General features: G+C 38.2%; 5 protein-coding genes across 7 annotated transcripts; all 5 read right to left on the bottom strand.

The window, feature by feature from the left end:
* Positions 1 to 313: 313 nt before the first annotated feature.
* LOC103873460 (mitochondrial import inner membrane translocase subunit PAM16 like 1) lies at positions 314 to 1,562 on the bottom strand. Its single transcript, XM_009151865.3, has 5 exons — positions 1,454 to 1,562; positions 1,266 to 1,311; positions 986 to 1,073; positions 748 to 878; positions 314 to 636 (listed from the first exon to the last, which is right to left on the bottom strand). The coding sequence occupies exons 2-5, from the start codon at positions 1,266 to 1,268 to the stop codon at positions 526 to 528; spliced, it is 333 nt and encodes a 110-aa protein (XP_009150113.1). The 5' UTR covers positions 1,269 to 1,311; positions 1,454 to 1,562; the 3' UTR covers positions 314 to 525.
* Positions 1,450 to 4,083, bottom strand: LOC103873459. The gene is made up of 6 exons (XM_009151864.3): positions 3,667 to 4,083; positions 3,406 to 3,513; positions 3,242 to 3,319; positions 2,227 to 2,850; positions 1,884 to 2,143; positions 1,450 to 1,562 (listed from the first exon to the last, which is right to left on the bottom strand). The coding sequence occupies exons 1-6, from the start codon at positions 3,841 to 3,843 to the stop codon at positions 1,535 to 1,537; spliced, it is 1,275 nt and encodes a 424-aa protein (XP_009150112.1). The 5' UTR covers positions 3,844 to 4,083; the 3' UTR covers positions 1,450 to 1,534.
* A 443-nt stretch (positions 4,084 to 4,526) lies between these two features.
* Positions 4,527 to 12,551, bottom strand: LOC103249152 (putative transcription factor BOFH). Of its 3 annotated transcripts, NM_001301878.1 has the most exons (4): positions 12,037 to 12,499; positions 10,877 to 11,265; positions 10,386 to 10,406; positions 9,743 to 10,132 (listed from the first exon to the last, which is right to left on the bottom strand). In NM_001301878.1, exons 1-4 carry the CDS (start codon positions 12,497 to 12,499, stop codon positions 9,743 to 9,745), a joined length of 1,263 nt encoding a protein of 420 aa, NP_001288807.1. The 3 variants fall into 3 exon arrangements, with proteins under 3 accessions (XP_009150114.1, XP_009150115.1, NP_001288807.1); XM_009151866.3 differs by lacking the exon at positions 10,386 to 10,406 and having other exon boundaries at positions 4,527 to 10,132; positions 10,877 to 11,277; positions 12,037 to 12,551; XM_009151867.3 differs by lacking the exon at positions 10,386 to 10,406 and having other exon boundaries at positions 4,527 to 10,132; positions 12,037 to 12,551.
* A 719-nt stretch (positions 12,552 to 13,270) lies between these two features.
* On the bottom strand, positions 13,271 to 13,948 carry LOC117126111 (secreted RxLR effector protein 161-like). Its single transcript, XM_033273514.1, has one exon. The coding sequence runs from the start codon at positions 13,946 to 13,948 to the stop codon at positions 13,271 to 13,273; it is 678 nt and encodes a 225-aa protein (XP_033129405.1).
* Positions 13,949 to 16,835: 2,887 nt separating this feature from the next.
* LOC103873461 lies at positions 16,836 to 21,211 on the bottom strand. The gene has a single exon (XM_033273104.1). It carries the CDS (start codon positions 17,951 to 17,953, stop codon positions 16,889 to 16,891), a length of 1,065 nt encoding a protein of 354 aa, XP_033128995.1. The 5' UTR covers positions 17,954 to 21,211; the 3' UTR covers positions 16,836 to 16,888.

Raw genomic sequence — 21,211 nt, 5'->3', positions numbered from 1 at the left:
ATCTTTTGACGAAAAACGCATGAGACCTAATAAGAATACCGCATCACCGCCGATAAAATGACTTTTTTGGATTTACGTGTACTTCATCATCAAGTTGTTGGGTAATACACAATACAAATGAAATAAAACCAAGACATAAAACAAGAAATATCTACTTTCGATCCTATTAGTCACGGTGACCACCATGTTTGGTGCTAAAATGAAGTAGACAGATTTCGAAATCTCAGGATAATCCAACTCGACAGACTTGGACTTCGACGAGCATACCTAAAAATACTAAAAAAGTCGATATAATAAGAAAAATAGGGTTGACTTCACCAACCTTACTCATATTTCAAACTTTGCGGCATTATAATTTCTCTCTTTTCAAATCTTCAAACTTTTCGGCCCAAGAACCGCTTTAGAGACGTCAAGAAAACTAACATGCATCCAAAACATATATTCATGGTTTTGCTTCTCGACATTCTATTGGTTACTACATTAGTATTTATTATTATTATTTGATCAAACGCTTGTTGTGATTCCCTAAGGTTTCTTCAGGTAAGCAGCCTCTAAGCATTCTTTAGCTCGATGAACCTTTGACTGGAGATAAAAGCTTCCGCTTTTTGCATTGCGTTCGAAAAGATTGTCGTATCTCTGCAACATAACATACAAATGATGTTAAATAACAAAAAAAAGGTTTCTTCTTTACTTGAATGATTAACAAAAAAAATGCAATGACGCCAAGAGAGAGAAAGAGAAACAAACCTTAAGAACCTCGCCCCAAGATGATTTATCGGTTACACCAAGAATCTGTCTAGCTTCGGGTTCAGTTAACCCTCTGATTCCTCTCTTAAGACTATGCATTGCTTCTTGCGCAACCCCAGATTTTGATGCATCTGAGAGACACATGTGCCCGAACAATTCGGTTACCATTAGTACAAAAAGAACCAAAACAAAAAAAGAACGAAAACTAAGAAGATTGTAATAAGAAAAAGACATATACTTGCAAGTGCCTGACGATATGCCTGAGTACAAGCCCTGATTACCGCTCCAGAGCCGTAGACTATGAAAGTCGCAAGAAGTTTCGCAGCCTGCACACAATAATTTTAGACAAAACCGTATGGTTTCTATGCTCAAACTTCACAGGCATTAGAGATTGCGTCGATTCCACACCTTTTAGCTTTTAAACATATTCGTAACCACAAGCTACTTGGTGAGTAAAACTGTTTCTAATTTTAAAAAACAAGTGTGGAACTTTGGTTGATAGTAAAGAAATTGCATACCATGGCCGATTATTGAAAACTACAGAGAGATACTTCTTTAGGTTACCTGAAATATAAACTACAGTCTTAGAATGTCTTTCTATAAGAAGAAGGAAAACATGTAGTAGTAGGATCAGAGAAAGATACAAGTTCTAGTGTCTGCAGAAAATCGATCGATCAAATTACGTTAAGCTGTTGAATTTTCTTACCGGGAATTAGGGATTTGCCGACCCAATTTATGCGATTTCGGACGGAAGCGGAGGACTTTCAGGTAGATCAAATAATTAACCCTAACCGACGCCGGAAAGTAGTTTGGGCCTACATGTATTCAATTTAAGCCCATTACTTTTGAGTCGTTATTCAGTTACATCCCCGATTTTTCAAACAATTCTTTTTGTGGCCCCATATCTTTCTATTTTTTGGTTCAAAAGGTACTTAAATTGATTCAAGTTTGTTTGTCATGCTCAACTTGATCTTCTCAAGAAACAGCAAACTACTTAAAGTGCAAGCAGTGACATAAAAACGAGTACTTGTAAAGTTTTTAAGCAATAATGAAGATATTGGACCTGAATGTTTTTCTGAGCATACTGAAGATATATTTGATGTAGTGCGTGTAAACGTGTGTTTTACTTTACTTACCTCCTCCAGGTTACTGTTCTTACAGAAGGTGACACACCAAGTGGGATCAAGGCATCAGGACGACCCGTTGGAGAGCTCAACCTTGTTTGGCTCCTAGTCATTCTTCGACTCTGCACCAATGGATTGTGCTTCGTGCCGGCTTGTCTGATGAGCCCTTTCGGTCCCATTGGACTCTCTGGTTCTTGATGCTTTCTCCTTTTGCTCAGTAGATTCCAAAGTAGTTTCTCTTCGCTTTCTCTGCTTCCCTCAGTGCATATACGCTACATGGACAAAAAGAGTGAATTACCGCGTTGGCTAATTATTGAGCTTTACAAAAGAAAAAAAAAATTCATTTCGAAATTACCTTTCCGTTAACAGAGTGTTCTTCTTGCTTCTTCTGACTTGAGGGTAGAAGAAACCTGGCAGAGCTTGTCATTAGCTGAACTTGATCTTCAGCCTTTTTCAGCCTTGATAAAGCCTCCATCTTTCTTTCTTCTGCAAGTCTAATCCTTTCTCTAGCGTCTTCCAGCTCTCTCCTTGTATCTGCGTTGGCTCTCTCCATCTCATTCACTACTTTCATCAGTTGCACACAAGGGCCACCCTTTACTTCAGCTGCCAAGTTCCCTACGTACTTGGACATCGGGTTACACATATTCTTTGATAAAGCCTGCATAAGATCAGTAACACCGGTATCTACAGAACCAAGCAACTCATTGATGTTATTAAATAGGATCCGAAGGAGCTTCACTGTGGCTGGAAACGTGTCATCGTTTCGGCTGTGAACCGAGCTTAGGTAATAAAGAGATTTCTGGATGAATTCTTGGAAAGAGTTTCTGCCATCGTCAAGCATCTGCACAATGTCTCCCCGATGTGAATTCACTTGTGTTTCAATTTGCCTAAGCATATGGACTAGCTGTCTCAATTGCCCCTTATGGTTGTGCACGATCTCTTTTCGGGCAGAGTCGACTTTAGCAGCATAGTTTTCTTCCTACAGCAAGTGAAATTCTGAGAAACTAAATCTACTTTGGATTATAGACAGAGAGTTATAACATTAACTTCAACTTCAAAACCAACATACGGATTATATATGGTTTGTCGAACAACTACTATAAATTACACCAAAACATAAGAACCCTAAACAATTGATTCACATTCAGTATATAGCAGAACTTGGTCAACATAAATAACAAAATCCACATGACTAGAGTATAGAAACACTACAGTTTCAAAATTAGATGGAGTGGTCTGCTGCATTCAATCTATAGCAGAATTAGACGAACTGATAAACCAGGATCAAGCTTGGCTAAACACATTATATTGCATTCAATCAAAATCAGAAGGAAACATAGTGATATGATAAGAATCTTGACGTATATTACCTTTGAACGGCGGATTTGATTGTTCAGATCATCAGATCGAGCTCCGTTTTGGGAAGTATCATCCATGTGGTGTCTTTCCTGATGAATAAAAAGTATTATCTGAAAATTTGATTCAGTAGAAGCATGATTCCACGAGAAGTTGATTGAGTAACTAACTAACTAACAGTGTTGAAGATGAAGGTGGAGTGTCTCCCTTCGCTCTCCATCTCCGACGTTTTCAAACCAACCAGCTTCATCAAAGGGATCGCCAACGACTCGAAAACTTCCCCTGCCTTTACAATTTCGAAAACCTCACTCAGATTCTACGAAACTATCTTATCTTGAATCTTCCAAACCAGAGAATACGATAACCTCTCTCAAATTCTCGAAGCCGTTTCAATCAAATCTACAAAGGAATCGAATCTATCGAGGGATGCGATTGTAACCTCGGCAAGGCCTGATGCGATCTGCGATTGGAGTTGATGGTACGCCTTTTTCACTTTCTCGTTGCGATCAACCAGCGTCGCGAGCTTATCTCGGAGATCAGGCGCCGCCGCCGCCGTGTATTTCGACGGAGAGGCGTGGAACCTCCGTGGGTATAGCACTCTTGGCGGGAGCTCCATCGTTGGATTCGAATTTCACACTCGTTCTCAGTTCTCTATTTTGACTTTGTTTTCTTCGTTCAGTTCGAATTTGAAAGAGTTTTTGTAAATATCTAATGATTGCGAACGTGTTGCAAAATCATTGGTTCATACCTTATGGGTGTACAGTTCCATGCGTCACACTGGATTCACTAGATAAAACGAGTGGGCCCAGTGCACCAGCCTCTTCGAGAATATATGTCTCAGCCCATATATTAACTCGAACAAACCCAAGCCATTTTTTACAGATCACTAAAATCTATTTTAAATTTTCGTAATGGTAGTTTCTTTCAGCCTTTAATTTCTGATCACACCCTCACATTACTTTTGTTTTTCTTTCTCGATGAAGAACTCAACACACTAATGGAGTAAGATTCTCTCCAGAGCATGACACCTCAACTTTTTAAATGTTTAAGAGACTGACATGTCAATAAATGAAAAAACTTCATCAACCAATATATTCATTTCGTTTGTACACATAAGCTAACTATTCTTTTCCGATTGAGTTTCCTCACTAATTTTTAACCCTCGTCGCTATGTTCATAGGTTTCTAACCTATTGAGTATTGAGGATATATCCAAAGGCCACACGAGTAACCTCCTCTCCAACTACAAGCCATTCAGCGGTTGGGTGTACGAAGCACAAGTGGTCGCTTTCAAAGCAGGTTTGTAGTTTTTTTTTTGTTTTTTTTTCTCTCAGGCCTTTTCAACATTTACCAAAACTCCATCATCTTGTACCTCTGATCTGTAGGGCTATGGAAGAGCTTTCTGGATGATGCAATACGTGAAGAAACCACACTTTCGATGAACAAAGGTACGGACGAAGAAGTTTTTGACTCCAAAGCGAAGTTACCAATCAGAACAACTCCGAGAGGAAAGTATACATGGGAAAAGGATGGGACTCTGGTTTCCAGCGAGAAAGTTTCAACCCTTGGTCTTCTCCTAACTTCAACACAACGGCAAACAACTCATTATACAAGAGTCACTTTGATTTAGATGCTTAATACATTGAGATTCTCTACTATGTGATCTATTTCATATGCATTGAACTCTTTTTTTTGTGAAAGCAGGTGGGTCTTCTCCTAACTTCAACACAACGGCAAACAACTCATTATACAAGAGTCACTTTGATTTAGATGCTTAATACATTGAGATTCTCTACTATGTGATCTATTTCATATGCATTGAACTTTTTTTTTTGTGAAAGCAGGTGGGGCTAACAGGAGTAAGAGGTGATAGAGTAATGAAGAAAATAAAGAAAGAAGAAAACACTTGGGGTCATTTTGGGACGAGGAGTTTGAGTTTCCGCTCACAGTACCAGAGCTGGCGTTGCTCACAGTTGAAGTTCATGCCAGAGAAGGACGACTTCTCGGGACAGACATGTTTGTCTGTGGCGAGCTGAGACAGGGTATACGTTATGTTCCTTTGTATGATCACAAAGGCGAGAGACTTGTCATGCTAAGTTACACTTCTAATGTGGTTTTCCAGTTTGTTTATAAATTAGAGCTTCTTTCTTCTTCTATTGTCGTACTTCAAAAGAGTTGTAGTAGAGAAGTTTTTTTATTGCACAAAACATATAAGATATAACGAATCAAATAACTATGATTGGATATATATATATATATATATATATATATATATATATATATATTCTGAAACAATAATAAGCTAAGTTTCAAAAAAAAAACAATAGTAAGCTTCTAGATATACGAATGAGCTTTTTATATGAGTGTTGCTCATAATTTGTGATGCTGAGTTTTGCATATTTTTGACAGTTTAATAAAGATTTAAGTATTTGAACAAAAAATAAATAAATAAATAAAGATTTAAGTATCAGTCTTTTAAAAAAATAACTAAATTTTTTTGGGTCTGTAAACTCTTACAACTTTCTAAAACAAAGTTCATACACATCACATTTTTTTTTGTACACATCACATCAACGCATTAGGATTCTTCTTCTTCCTCTCCAAATCAAGCCATCATCATTTTCATTAGGTATTGATTTTGATCCTAAGATTGATTATTTGGAAAGGACGAAACAAAGCTTACTACGGATTTCATTACTATTTCAGGAAGAAATAAGCTGACTAAAATCTAGGACATAGCATGAGGTGGATTGATTTGATGGGTTAAGAAACTTCATCACTTCATAAAGGACGACGTCAATGTAGAGGCGAAAGCAGAGAATACAAAGGAGTGAGAGATGACGACGGCAGTGTAATGTTGGTTGAGATATAGCTACCCATATGAGCTCAGAAGAGTTGTATTAACAATAATCGTCTTTAGTCTCCTCAATAACTTAACTACTCAGCTCATTCTATGGTTGTTTCTGTGGTTGAAATTAGAGCAGGTCTTGTAAAAATAAATCCTTGTAGATGTGAGGTGAGAAGTAAAAATGGATAAAAGAGAAAAAATGATCTCAGAACAGCCATGAATCTTTCATTTTTTTCTTTGTATGATTGCTTACAGATTGCAAAGATAGGAACCGAAGACTGCAGCTTGAGAAAATATGCAGAAGGTGAAAGCATAAGCTGCCGTTAAAAACCTCGAGTTCCTTTTTTATTTATTAAAATCTCACAGAAACGAGCAAACCATGATCATTTTATTGGAATTTCTTTTTGTAAGATCTTGTATAAGCTTCAAATAGCCAGGTTGAAAGCACTGGAGATGAGACAAAGTTTAGAATCCAGTGATCATCAACAAGAACAACAACAGAATCACCAGACCTAGAGAAACTCAGTGATAATCAAGCATCTTGTTTGAAACATCATCGCAATTCCGTTGTATCATCAAGTTCAGCATTTTATAGAATACAAGAGGACGTTCACAAAAGTTGCAGGAATCTAACAATCTGATTCGATCATAGAGGGAGCAATCCATCTGTTAAGTGAATGAAGCATTGACTTTGCTCAAAATTATTATGTGAATCATCTTCTTTTCGAAGTGTACATTCCTAACCAGTACGAGATATGGTTATAACTTCACTACATTTTCAAGGTAACATATAGAAAGATTTACACTCTAAGACACTTTTCCTCTTTTTATCACACTCTAGGACACTTTGAGCTACCCACACACTTTACATAACAACTTGGCTTAACTCTAGTTACTTTCTAACTAATATTTCTCCCAGTTCGTTACAGATCAAGTACCAAGTTTCTTCCCCTTTTTTTTCCTGGCGGGATTCATCCCTACCCCTTGATCTTACTTTATTTTCAACGCCTGAGATTTAATCTCATAGATCTAGACAAGACACCTCCCCTGCTTAGCTCCTAGACCGTTAGATCAACCTTTTGGAATCGACGGTTTAGATCATTTCCAATTGTTCCCCATCTTCCCTCATCCTCTTCTCTACGTAAAGTCAGCTCCTTCAATCCTCATTACCCTGTAAATTAACAAGATAATCTACTGCAAAATCAGCACAAAATCAGCACATTAATCCTCTTCTCACTCATTGATGAAACTGTTCTTTGCAGCGACGATATGCTAGAAGAGATGTTTAAAGCATAACATTGGGTGATTGAATCATTGCTTAAAAATGGGGTTTAATTCATCATGTAAATGGGGTTGTACTTTCTTAAAAATGGTTGTGGAACAATGTTTTAACTTAGAACATTGGGTGATTGAATCATTGCAAGAGAAGTTTAGCTTAACCACAACTTTTTGACATGCCAATGGATGAATATGAAGAGAATAATAGACTTTCACTTAATGATTTTATCTGAAAGTTTTGATTTGTTAATATTTAGTTCAAATGTGTACGTGTAGAGTTGTACGTGTGGATATCATAACTCAGTGTACATGTGAAACTTGTTTATATTGGTGTACATTATCGTACATGTGGATACTGATAGACATGTGTACATGCAGAAAATTCTTGTACATATGTACCTAAACTCTTCACCTCAAATGTGGCTTATCATGTGAGAATAAACCAACTCATCCTACCAGCTGTTAGACTTAAGTTTCATTATCCTCTTCCTCCTTATCGTCGTCAACATCTTAACTCTCATCCCCAACCATTGCATCAGTGTTCCAGACTTCTCCTTCTGAAAGTATCGATTTGTTAATATTTAGTTCATATGTGTACATTTGCTGAGTTGTACGCGTGGATATCATAATTCGGTGTATGTGGAACTTGTTTATATTGGTGTACATTGTTGTACATGTGGATAATGATAGACATGTACATGCAGAAAGTTCATACATATGTACCTAAACTCTTCACCTCCAATGTGGTTTCTCATGTGAGAATAAACCAACTCATCCTACCAGCTGTTGGACTTAAGTTTCATAATGATAGATCACCAAGATGAAAATCACATCTTTCTCAGCCTTTTGACACAAAAAAAATACAAGCTTTCATGTAAAAATCTCATTTTTCTCAGCTTTCTAATACAAAAAAGTACAACATTTCATGTATTTTTCTCAGTACACAGAACCAAAGAAATTTGCTAGACACCACATAATACACGTGTCCACATGTACAGCCAAACGCATATTCGTTCACATGTCCACATGTACAGCCAAAAGTACATTCGTTTACAAGTCCACATGTACATCTGTACAGAACCAACCCATCATGTTGTGGGAGATTCTCACCAACATAACTCAGCAGCTTCTCCTCATCGTCTCCACCTAAACACTCAAGTAAAGCGGGGATGGCTTCAAACGCCCAAAACTGAAGGGCAATTGAGAATCCCACAAAAATTTGGATTCATGCCTCAACTTGGTACAAAACAAGCCTTCAACATACACAAATATCAATTTCAAGTCATGGTTTCTTTTAACCCAAATATCTTTTAAAGCGACAATTTTGAGAGAAGAAAACTTAAACATCGGCTATCGCTTTCCCCGCCTACGTCCTCCTCGACGATGGTGATATCTCTTATAACCACCACTTTATCTTCCGGCGTCAGCCACCCACTCCGTTGTCTTCTCGCCGCTGTTCGTCGTCGGAGATAATGAAAGTATTTGGGAATTAGATAATTAGGTCTAGGGTTGGGAAAGTGAAAAAGTTACAATTTTACTTTTTTTTAACGGACACCAATTAGTTTTATTAAACAAACAACGCTTCTTCCTGAGTCCACCAATCAGAATATGGTATTTTTAAAATTTAAACCCATAAACCAAACCAACCAGAACAATTTGGTCTATTACCACAATATCCCCATCTGGTTTCACTTTATTAGGGACACACATGACTTTAGCCACAAGAATGTGTGATAGTAGCAACAAGTGTTCTATCATGTAATAAAAAATCAATATATGTCTATTTTTGAAAATCACTCTAACATATATTTACGATGTATTCTTACAAATCAACCATTAAGTTTTAACATAAGAATAAATGAGACAAACTTCACACTAGACCAAAAAACACAACCTATACATTACAAACAAAATTTCTCAATTTTTCAGAAATATCATTAAATTAAAAATAGATATAAAATATTTCAGAAAATAAAAAAATTGAAATTCCCTCACACGTGAAATTTAGTACCGATAGTCTATTGATATCTCATTTTAATCAAATTTTATTTAATATCAAAAGTTGAAAAATAAATCTATAAAATATAATACTTATAAAACTTTTATATAAAAAACTTCCACGACGTAGCGCGGGTATTACCTAGTATTTTACAAAAGGGTATTGTTAATGTTCAAAAATAAAATGTTATAGAGTGCTTCGAATTAATATCGCCAAATGTGTTCAAAATACGGTTTACACAAAATGAAGAATCTGCGTGTATCCAATTTAATTAGCCAAAACGGTTGATTAAGAAAAGAAAAAGAAGACAAATTAGCCAAGAAGGACCAAATTAAAGACTAATAATTAATTAAGATAACGAAAAAGTAAACCACAACAACTCATGAGCTAATTAAACCCCAAAGCGTCCAGACGCAGACGATCCCTCGCAGCTAATACCGCCAACCAAAGCCGCAGCCGCAGCAACCGCATTGTTCCGCTCCAAATGGCAGAGCTGACGCAGCTTAGTGGGAACATACCAAATGGAAAGACGAGGATGAGCGTTAAAAACGGCGTCTATATCCCAGCCATGACGACAAGCTATGTCCACAAGTGGCTTGTAACAAGCCTGACGCCACGACCCAACGTTCTCCCCGCGTTCTTTAAACGTTCTTCGGAGAGCGTTTGAAGCTTCTTCGTCGAGGCAGTGCAGTGCGTAACAATGAACGTAGTGTCGCATTTTTGGCTTGTTTATGTAATTTGCGCCCGATTTCTTAGCGTATCTGAACACCTGGTTCGTCACCTATTTACATATTTTTCCAGAACATAAAAAAGTCAGTACTTAATAATTCAAAACAACTTTTAAATGGGATAATATAGCATAGAAAAAGTACCAATATATAATTTAAACATTGGAGGTAAAACTTTCAGAGAGAAAAATTAGACTTTTATTGGCTTAAGTTATCTGTAAACCTCAGATTTTAATAACGTGCGTCTGTACAAGCAAATGGCACAGAGCTCATGGATTCTGTACTATGGGGAAGACTCTTTATTACCCGCTGAGTAATAGCCTGTATCTAAATATATATAGCACACAACAAATATCTTAATAAATGGTCAACAAATATATAAATGCATGCAGAAATTGAATCTTAATGCACGAGGACACCATATCGTATCTTACTATCTCATGTCGTTTTAGGTAAAAACAAAAGAACGACTGTGTCGTTTCCCTAACTCGACACGTTGTCGTACGGTGACTCTTACAAAACATTAAATTGAAATCTAACTACTGTATATTTATTCTGAGTGAAGACATAAAATCAGAACCTATATAAATCTTTGCCAGACATAGCGAAAGAAAATAAAACAAAAATAATAACGAAAAGTCTCTGAACTCATGACTTGTCAAACTTGCTTTAAAACAGCTGTCCATGATTATGGCTAGGGTCTCCCTACCAATCCGACACCAAAATGTATTTATTTTATAAAAATGATAATGTAAAAGTAAGCGTACGGCTAGGATCGGATGATAAACGAAAGATACCTTGGTAGGGCATTTTTCGCCACGATCTTTAGCAATGGTCTGGACCTGAAGAAGGAACTCGCGGCACTGTTCGTACAAGTGGAAAAGATAATCCAAACCGTTCTTTTTGCCACGTGCTACTTCCCCTGGCTCCGTTACAATAAACGGATGCTCCCTTTGTCTCTCCATCCCTGACCCACTTCCGTTAACAATATCCATCCCGTCGTCATCCTCACCTTCGTTGCCGTCGTCATCAGTTTCCACTGACGTTACAATCGCTTTCTTTCTGCGTCTCTGCTGTTGCTTTTTTATTGTCGTCTGCCCTGCTTCCCAATGACCTCCTCTTCCTCCGCAGTTGATCCCCGCCGCATCAGTGTGATCTTGGTGCTGAACCGGCTCCTCTGACAACCCTGTCCAGTCATCTATATATACTTTTGTCTCAATCGCAAACTTTATTCTATATAGATATTAAAAAGATACGTTCAGTATTTGGATTTTGCACAATATATAATTAATCCTCGTACTTCTTGCAACAAGTCTAGGGTCCGATTGATTAAGCTTTCAAGGCTTTAAAGACTTTAGAATTATTTAAAGCTTTTAAAGCCATTAATTTTACCAATCACACTTTGGCTTAACTTCTTCTCTTTTGTTCACGTTTCCTTGTTTTTTTTTTAAGCCACAATTTTTTTTTAAAGCCACAATTTGAGGCTTTAGAACATGTTTTTTTTTAAAGTTACAGCCACTAAAGCAACAGTAAATTTTTTTAAAAGTAAAAGTTTTAACAGCTAAAATCCTAAACAATCGAAGCCCTAATATAAAAAGCAGACTGCAATTGCATACTCTATACAAAATAGTTCTACTATACACGTATTTGAAGTTACATTTGACAGTCAAAAAACAATAGATATCTATGTTTTAAATAAAAACAGAACAATATCTTATGTTGCCCAGAACTATATCATACAAGTATATAGTTGCTGATATTAGTAACAAATCATGCAAAGATTCATAAGCCTATATCTACCAGTCAAGTGAACATATATAGATCTATATTTGTTGACAGCCTCACATAGTTAAATAGATTAGCAATGCATGTATAAAGCGTTGGGAAATATATTTATATTATAGCTTTCAAAAAAAAATTATAGATATATTTAAATTAGATATTTACTATATCGTACCTTCTTGGGAGAGAGCATCAAGAGCAAGATGAGTGCCGGAATCCCCTGCGGCGGAGAGTAGCAAATGACGGCGTCTAGACGATTCCTCCTCTTCCTCTTCTTGCAGTCGTCTTCGTTCAGCTCTAACAGCAGCTTTGATACCGTACCGTTCACCAACAAGAAGCTCCCAACGAAAGATATGAGAGAGGCTATTCATCATATCCTCAAGCTCCTCGTCCTTCATGCCCACCAACGTGCTCGCCGTAAATCCTAGCTCTGCTATCTTCGCCGCCGTGTAAAAACGTACTCCATAAGGACCGAACAAACCCTCCAAACCACCTAGTCGCATTCCAAACGCTGCCGTCTGCGGTGTTGCCGGCGATTGCTGCTGCTGCTGCGGTGGAGGAATCGCAGTTGGTGCTTGAACCATTGCTCTAGTTGGGTTCCATCGGAATAAGCCACTCGTGAAACCTTCAGGATCCATATTCTCTCTTTTTCTCTTTCTTTACTCTTTTGAGGAGACTGCTTTACTGTAAAAAAGACCACTCGAGCAGCTTGTATATATACAACAGTAAAGAATCTAGTAATAAATACTAGGTTCTTAAAATATATTCTTATTTTATATCAACGTTTTAGCAATAAAGCGAGTATGTATATGTCTTGCTGGAAAATTGACAGTTGGGGACTAAACAAGTCAAACTTTTTCCTTTCGTCCACATTCTTTTTCTCTACTCCGACCATGACCTTTTGTCATTTTCACGTTAGATTATAAAATGATTAGTAAAACTAAAAATACTTTCTTACTGTTTAAACTGTTGTGAACAATTGGGGAAATCGTTTGTTTATTACTTGAATCAAAATGTTCTCTTATATAGAGATTACAAGGAATAGATAAATGGAAAGAGTACAAATCTTTATCCTAAATGAAATAAGAAAACTACTTAAAAATAAACATAAAGTAAAAAGGAAATCATCCTAATCTATAGTCGGCTTAATCTTTGGCCGCCTCTCTCTCCTATACGGACGCGGTCTTGGTCTTGGGCCGGACGCGGTCCGTTCTTCCTTGGTATGGTTACTAGCAATCCACATTATTCCTAACACTCCCCCTTGGATGCTATAACCATATGGGCTTGTATCATGCACGATGTTGCCACGTTAAAATTTCTCTAGGAAAACCAAAAACCCAAGATGGGAAAAATGGAAACCATAGACAAGAAAAAGAGTACAACGCATGACACTCCCCCTGATGAAGGCATCACTGAAGATCCTTCAGCCGGCGCATCCCTATCTGATGAACCAGCTTCCTGAACGTTGAGGTTGGCAGAGACTTGGTGAAGAGGTCGGCTGAGTTGTCACTGGATCGAACTTGAACTACTTGAACCTCCTTTGTCTTCTGCAAGTCGTGGGTGAAGAAGAACTTGGGCAGGATGTGCTTTGTCCTATCTCCCTTGATGTATCCTTCCTTGAGCTGAGCAATGCACGCTGCATTGTCCTCGTACATGATGGTTGGCCCTTCTTTCTCTTGTCCCATGGCCAGACCACTCTCTCTTAAGACATGGCCGGTCATGTTCCTCAACCAAACAAGCTCACGGCTTGCCTCATACATGGCTATGATCTCGGCGTGATTGGATGATGTGGCCACTAAGGTTTGCTTAGTGGAACGCCAGCATATTGGGGCTCCACTGTGTATAAACACATAACCTGTTTGAGATCTAGCCTGGTGTGGGTCGGATAAGTACCCAGCATCTGCATATCTAACCAAACTCTCTCCTGGTCGGTTGGTGTAGAACAAACCGAGATCCTTTGTTCCTTGCAGATATCTGAACAGATGTTTCACTCTGTTCCAGTGCCTTAAGGTTAGACATGAACCGAATCTAGATAATAAGCTCACGGCAAAGCTGATGTCCGGTCTAGTATGACTAGCCAAATACATTAAGGCCCCAATGGCACTTAGGTAAGGCACCTCCGGTCCGAGTGCTTCCTAGTCCGGCTTCTTAGGTCCGTATGGATCCTTCTCAAGGTCTAAGGACCTCACGACCATAGGACTCGTCAAGGGATGAGCCTGGTCCATATTGAATTGCTTGAGTATCTTTTCTGTATAAGTTTCTTGATGCACAAGGATTCCTTTCTCTACATACTCAAACTGTAATCCCAAACAAAACTTAGTTTTCCCTAAATCTTTCATCTCGAACTCTTTCTTTAAACACTCAACGGTTTGGAAAATCTCTCCAGGGGTTCTTATTATATTCAGGTCGTCCACATAAACTGACATTATCACAAAGCCCTTGTTGTCGAATTTATGTATGAATATACATGGACTTATTGGATCATTCTTATAACCCTCTTTCACTAGGTACTCGGATAACCTTTTGTACCACATTCGACCTGATTGCTTTAAACCGTATAAGGCTTTATTCAACTTAATGCAATGTTGTTCTCGAGAACCTTTCTTATCTTTGAGCTCAATACCCTCTGGAACTCTCATATGAATTTCATTATCCACTGGTCCATATAAATATGCAGTCACTACATCCATTAGGCGTAAATCTATGTTCTCTTTCACGGCCAGACTGATTAGATATCTTAATGTAGATGCATCCACCACAGGGGAGTAAGTCTCCTCATAGTTTATTCCTGGTCTTTGTGAGAATCCTTGTGCTACAAGCCGTGCTTTGTATCTCACTACTTCTCCTTTCTCGTTTCTCTTCCTTACAAAGACCCATTTGTATCCCACTGGTTTGACATCACTTGGTGTCTGGATTATAGGGCCAAAAACGCCTCTCTTTCTCAATGATTCTAACTTCACGTTTATAGCTTCTTTCCATTTGATCCAATCTGATTTTAGCATGCATTCTTGTATGGACGTGGGTTCTAGATCCTCATCTTTATCCATGATCTCAAGTGCCACCTTGTATGCAAACAAATCATCAACGTTGATATCTTTTATGTTCCATTATTTTCCAGACATTATATGGTCTATAGAGATCTCTTGGTTGTCCGACTCTTGTGTCCCGTGAAGCCCAGCGTCCCGGACCTCACTATGAGGAACGGCCAGATCATCGGGTGTGGCCGGCTTACTTGGCTCGACCGTCCTGGTCGGCTCGGCCGGTCCATCTATGTCCTGGACGGTTACCTCTCTTGGACTTCCGAGGCTGTTTGTCTTTGGAACCAATTGGTCTACCACGTTTTAAACGTTGCTTAGACTCTGTAGCTACTTGACATTGTCCCTTCTGGACGTCTAATCTTATAGGTGCATTACAAGCCGAGATGTGTGATATTGTTACTCTATTTGGGTCAGCAAATGTATCTGGCAATTGATTAGCTAGCTCTTGAAGATGTATAATCTTTTGGACTTCTATATCACAATCTTTAGTCCGAGGATCTTGCCAAGATATTGATGGTCAAAACCATTCTAAGTCTTTAATGATCAACCGGTTGTTATCTCCCCCTAAGGACGGATATGTTGACTCATCAAACTGTGAGTCTTCGTATCTGGCCTTAAACAAATCACCGTTTGTTGGCTCAAGATACTTTATAATGCTTGGGGAATCATATCCTACGTATATTCCCATCCTCCTCTGTGGTCCCATCTTAGTTCTCTGTGGTAGAGCAATTGGAACGTAGACGGCACATCCGAATGTCTTGATGTGGGACACGTCTGGCTCATGACCCGTAAGTAGTTGGGATGGTGAATATCTATGCTCACTAGATGGCCTGATGCGAATCAGTTCCACTGCATGTAAAACCGCATGTCCCCATGCTGATACCGAGAGATGAGACTTTATTAGCAATGGTCGGGCTATCAGCTGGATACGTTTAATGAAAGATTCGGCCAAGCCGTTCTGTGTATGAACATGTGCCACGGAGTGTTCTACTCTTACCCCCATGGACATACAATATTCATTAAACGCTTGGGACGTGAACTCACCAGCATTGTCTAGACGTATAGTCTTAAGAGGGAAGTCTGGAAAGTGTGCTCTCAGCCTTATCATCTGAGCAAGCAGGCGTGCAAAGGCTAGGTTCCGTGTGGATAGTAGACACACATGCGACCATCTGGTCGATGCATCAATGAGGACCATGAAGTATCTAAACATCCCACAAGGTGGGTGTATTGGTCCACATATGTCTCCTTGAATCCTTTCCAGAAAGTTTAAGTTTCTTTATTAGCCTTGGCTGGTGATGGCCTAGTTATGAGTTTCCCTTGTGAACATGCTGCACATGTGAGATTGTGTGGGATCACTCCTTTAAACGTGTGCCCTTGTGAATTCATCATCAATTTTCGCATCATTCCTGTTTCGGGATGGCCAAGCCGGTTATGCCATAAAGTGAATAGCTCGGAGGCATTGGCCTCGATCATACTGATCTTTGCATAGTATAGACCAATAGACATTGCGGGTATAGTCTCTAGGATCTTCTTATTGCCTTTGGTGATCGAAATTATATTAAGGATCTCCTTGTTTCCTTCTTCCCATGTTTCAAGATCGAAACCATTCAACCTTATATCTTTGAAACTCAATAAGCTTCTTCTAGAGCTTGGGGAATACAAGGCGGTTTTTATTTCTAGGTGAGTGCCCTTAGGCATTAACACATAGGCCTGGCAGTGACCTTCAATCAGGCTAGCCTCACCCGCAATGGTATGTACCTTTGCACTTTGCATTGTGAGATTCATGAAGTACCTTTTGTCTCTAAGTATTGTGTGACTTGTGCCACTATCCACCACAAGTATACTCATCTCATCATTCATTCTATAAATAAAATTTCTAAACTTAGAGACTTCATAAGATCTTTAAAACTTTCTTTATTATAAATGTCATTACATAAAATAAAAACACCAAATCAAAAACATAAAGCAATAAGACAAGTGATTCGAAAACTAGTCCTTGAGACAATCAGAAGTTTCAAAGTCCATTAGATCATCTTGGTTGAATTCTTTATCAGCATCATATCCATGTCTTTTGTCATCATGACCGGTTTCTTGGATCATGTTTGTCTCCGGATTCTTGTTCTTGAGGCTCTCTTGGTAGAGGTCGCACAAGTGTTTAGGAGTTCTACAGTTCTTGGCCCAATGGTTGTCCATCCCGCATCTGTGGCATACTGACTTGGACGTGTAAGATGGCTTGGATATGCCACCTCGTCCGCGGCCGTAACTGCCTCGGCCCCGGCCGTAATTGGAACCACGACCACAATTATTGTGGTTTCCTTTCCGGCCGGTCGAGTAGCTGACTCGGCCGTTCGGGTTGTCAAGCCCACGCCTCTTGTATCCACCACAGCCATTGCCGTGTGGTCTCTTGTTATCTTGGGCGTAGTAGCTCTCTTTGGGATCTTTCTTTTCAATCTCATGGGCTTCGGGTAATGGTGCTGTCCCGGCAGGTCTGGCTCCACTGTTCTTCATCAGGAGCTCATTGTTTGTCTCGGCCAAAAGTAGACACGAGATCAGATCAGTATATGTGGCAAAACCTTTTGTTCTATATTGCTCTTGCAACACTGAATTCGACTGATTGAAAGTCATGTAGGTCTTTTCAAGCATCATCATATCAGATACTTCTTCACCACAAAGCCTTAGTATTGAAACTATTTTGAACAAGGCTGAATTGTACTCATCCACGGACTTGAAGTCTAAGAACCTCAGATGCATCCAGTCGTGCCTAGCCTTTGGAAGTAACACCATCTTTTGGTGATCATATCTATGCTTTAAAGCATTCCAAAGGTCTAGTGGATTTTCAATTGTCATGTAATGATCTTTTAGACCTTCAATGAGATGATAGCGCATAAAGCTTATGGCCATGTATCTATTCTTTTCATTCTCATTGTTGTCCTCGGTGATAGTATCACCAAGTCCCTTTGACTTTAGACTGATCCTTGTATCTAGCGCCCACTGCAAGTAATTGTCTCCGGAGAGATTAAGGGCTGCGTAGTCTCTGTTTGCTATTTTCGACATCTGAGTCACGTTATCATTTAAAGTTTTAGGTTCACAATGTGATCATGTGGCCGCATGATAATAAGCAAGCTCGGCCACAACATGTCTTACGCATTCATGATATTCAAAACAATACTAATCGACCATGGTGCTATCAATCATAAGCCACACGGCCATATAGGTCTACTAATGCAAGCAACCTAAGTTCGTGTGATCTATATGCTGGTCGATCTTGTTTATAACAGGATGAATGCAATACCATGTTCGGATTCATGTAAAGCAATCTTACTTCTTTTATAATACCTAGGGTTTTCAATCTTTTAAATTCTATCAAACTTATGTTAAGGTTTCAAGGCCTTAAGTATTTGTATACTTAGTTAGATTATATCAAACAATCTAACAATCTTAAACCTCAGATCAATCAAGAAAACAAACAAGCAAGAACAATCTTAAAATCGGATTCTAGTTTCTTTAGGGTTTAGGGTTTTCGATTCCTTCATTAGGGTTTCTCATATTTCAGATTTAATCAATCAATCATTCAATTATATTCTAGTGGAATCATATATCTTTCTAGTTATAAGGTTTGTCGATTTTAATCTTGTAGTTTCTTTTAGGTTTCATCATGAACATAGTTTCCATAATTATGGATTAGGGTTTATGTTCTTTATCTAGGTTCTCAGATTATGTTTATACCTTTATTTCGTAGAGGTATAGAACCGGACCACCTGAGAATGGATGAAACTTCGAGCTGAGACGGATGGACGCTTGCTGCCTCCTATCGGGTCGCGGATGTAGTCGGACGCGAGCTGAGGACGGACGCGAGCTGTCTCGGGTGCGAGGTGTTCTCGGACGGATGCGTTCTTCTTGTGTGCGAGCTGAGGATGCGATCAAGAGCTGAGGACGTTCGGTGTTGAGGACGTCTAGGATTTAGAACGAACACGGAACGTCTAGGGTTTTAGGTTGAGTCGCCGGTTTAGGCTTTTAGGTTTCGATATAGGTCTCAGGGATTTAGAGGCTATCATGCTGATAACGTGTTGTGAACAATTGGGGAAATCGTGTGTTTATTACTTGAATCAAAGTATTCCGTTATATAGGGATTACAAGGAAGAGATAAATGGAAAGAGTACAAATCCTTATCTTAAAGGAAATAGGAAAACTACTTAAAGATAAACATGAAGTAAAAAGGAAATCATCCTAATCTATAGTCGGCTTAATCTTTGGCCGCCTCTCTCTCCTATACGGACGCGGTCTTGGTCTTGGACCGGACGCGGTCCGTTCTTCCTTGGTATGGTTACTAGCAATCCACATTATTCATAACATAAACATAATTGTTTGTTTTTTTAAACTCCTATTGTTTTTTGTTTTCCTCATCCGCTTCTCACGTTTTTATTCCTGTTACCGTTGTTGTCTCTTTGAAATTCGGATATATTGCGTATATACGTTGATATAGTTTGCATATAAACTAGAAGCAGGAGTGGTACCAAACTCTTTGCGGCAGGTGTATATAACATTAATTATATTACCTTACGGTGTCATTAACTTAACTTATATGAATTCATTATCTTATTTACAACCAGTTCTGGTATTTTTCACGAACTAATAAATTTATAACGAGACAAGAATTTTTTATGATAATAAGAAATATCAGCACCGTCTGAACGCAAGTCTTGTAAACATTAAATGAGGTTTGTTAATTTATAGCAAACGAGCAAACAAAGAGTTTTTTTGAATTGCAATAGTAGTAGATACCGAGTGTTAATTTATGAGCAACTAATTTGCATTTTAGGGAACGAAAATTCGTAAATGCAAAAGAGTAACCTCAACAAAGAGAGGGGGGTCAGAAGTGTTTCAGTCTATCTAATCCCACAAACTTGGGGTCTAATCTCTTCTACGATGACTTACGTGTTGTCATCTCCCTGCTTTATAATTACACCTATGCCCTAAAAGTAACATATATAAACCAGAAAACCTTTATTAAATTTTTTTTTTCATAACTGATAAAAACTTTAACAAAGAAAGAAAACTATAAGCTCAAACTGATAAATTACAATGCTATATATATAATCACCAAAACCGAAATTTCACCGTTAACAAAAAAGTAAACAAAATCAAAATTCATATGATTCAAAGAAAATCGATAGCTTGGGTTACATTAAAACTAGAAATAGGAGTGAACAATCCTAGTTAAGTAAGCCTTGTCAATAAACAGTAGTGAACACAAAGAATAAGAAAAAGGACAAAACAAAGCCGTTTGAAAGGAAAAAAGTAGTTAAAAATAAAGACAGAGCCGATAAGAAAACTGTGGAAGCCAATGAAGAAACGACAGGTCAAATCGGAGTTCTGAGAGTCTGCAATTTTAATGGTCAGTGTGTTTTATTTTGACTGTCTCTCTCTCACACAGCCCAGCCCTATCCTCTTCTCTCCTTCTCATCAGTCCCTCAGTTTCCTCTTACCATTACTTTGTCCTTTCTCTCATGTCCAAACTTTTTAATTTTACAATATTGTTATTATTAAAGATATATCATCATGTTCATCATTGCGACTTGCGACTTTAATACTGTTTTGCACCACTGTTATTTAACTGTTGGAGTTTTAGAATCCTGAAAAGATTGATTTATGTGTTCTAAATCCCCTAATACTACCCTATTTTTTAGGCCAATATTATATGTGTCTTAAATTCTTAACTTTTTTTTTTATAACACTGATTTATTATATAAAAAAGATTACATAAACAATCTTAAAGATTACATTACATTTATAACAAAACATATCGTTCAAATTTAACAGACATTTAATTTTCTATTCACATTGTATATGGATAAAATTTTGGCGGTGTTAAAAATCCTAGTTTTTGGGTTATAGGAAGTGAAGGTAGAATCTAATCTAACCTATACTAAAAGGTAAATAAGCTCAATGTTAAGCATGTCCAGGTCGTTTATAAAAATCAACCAATCAGGAAGCATCCATTCGCCATGTCATTCAATTTATAACTCGAGACAAAATTTACTGGGCTTAAACCATTGTAGCAACAGCCCACATCACTTCCAACTTTTGTTGTCACAATCGAGCAACGGGACTCCTCCATCACCCTCATCATTTCCATCGTGAAATTCATCGGTCTCTGGTTACGGTGTAATAATGTCCATCAGATCTAAATCATTAAATTGAGATATTGTATCGTTCTACATCCCTTTATTTCTCCATCTATCCCTAATCAAAAACCTCTGTAGAAGAATATAAAACTATGGCCCTGAAATCTGTTCAACCCTCCGCTAAGTT

The sequence above is a fragment of the Brassica rapa genome, chromosome A06 (assembly GCF_000309985.2).
Source record: "Brassica rapa cultivar Chiifu-401-42 chromosome A06, CAAS_Brap_v3.01, whole genome shotgun sequence".
NCBI lineage: Eukaryota > Viridiplantae > Streptophyta > Magnoliopsida > Brassicales > Brassicaceae > Brassica > Brassica rapa.
This window is presented reverse-complemented; position numbering and strand designations above follow the sequence as displayed.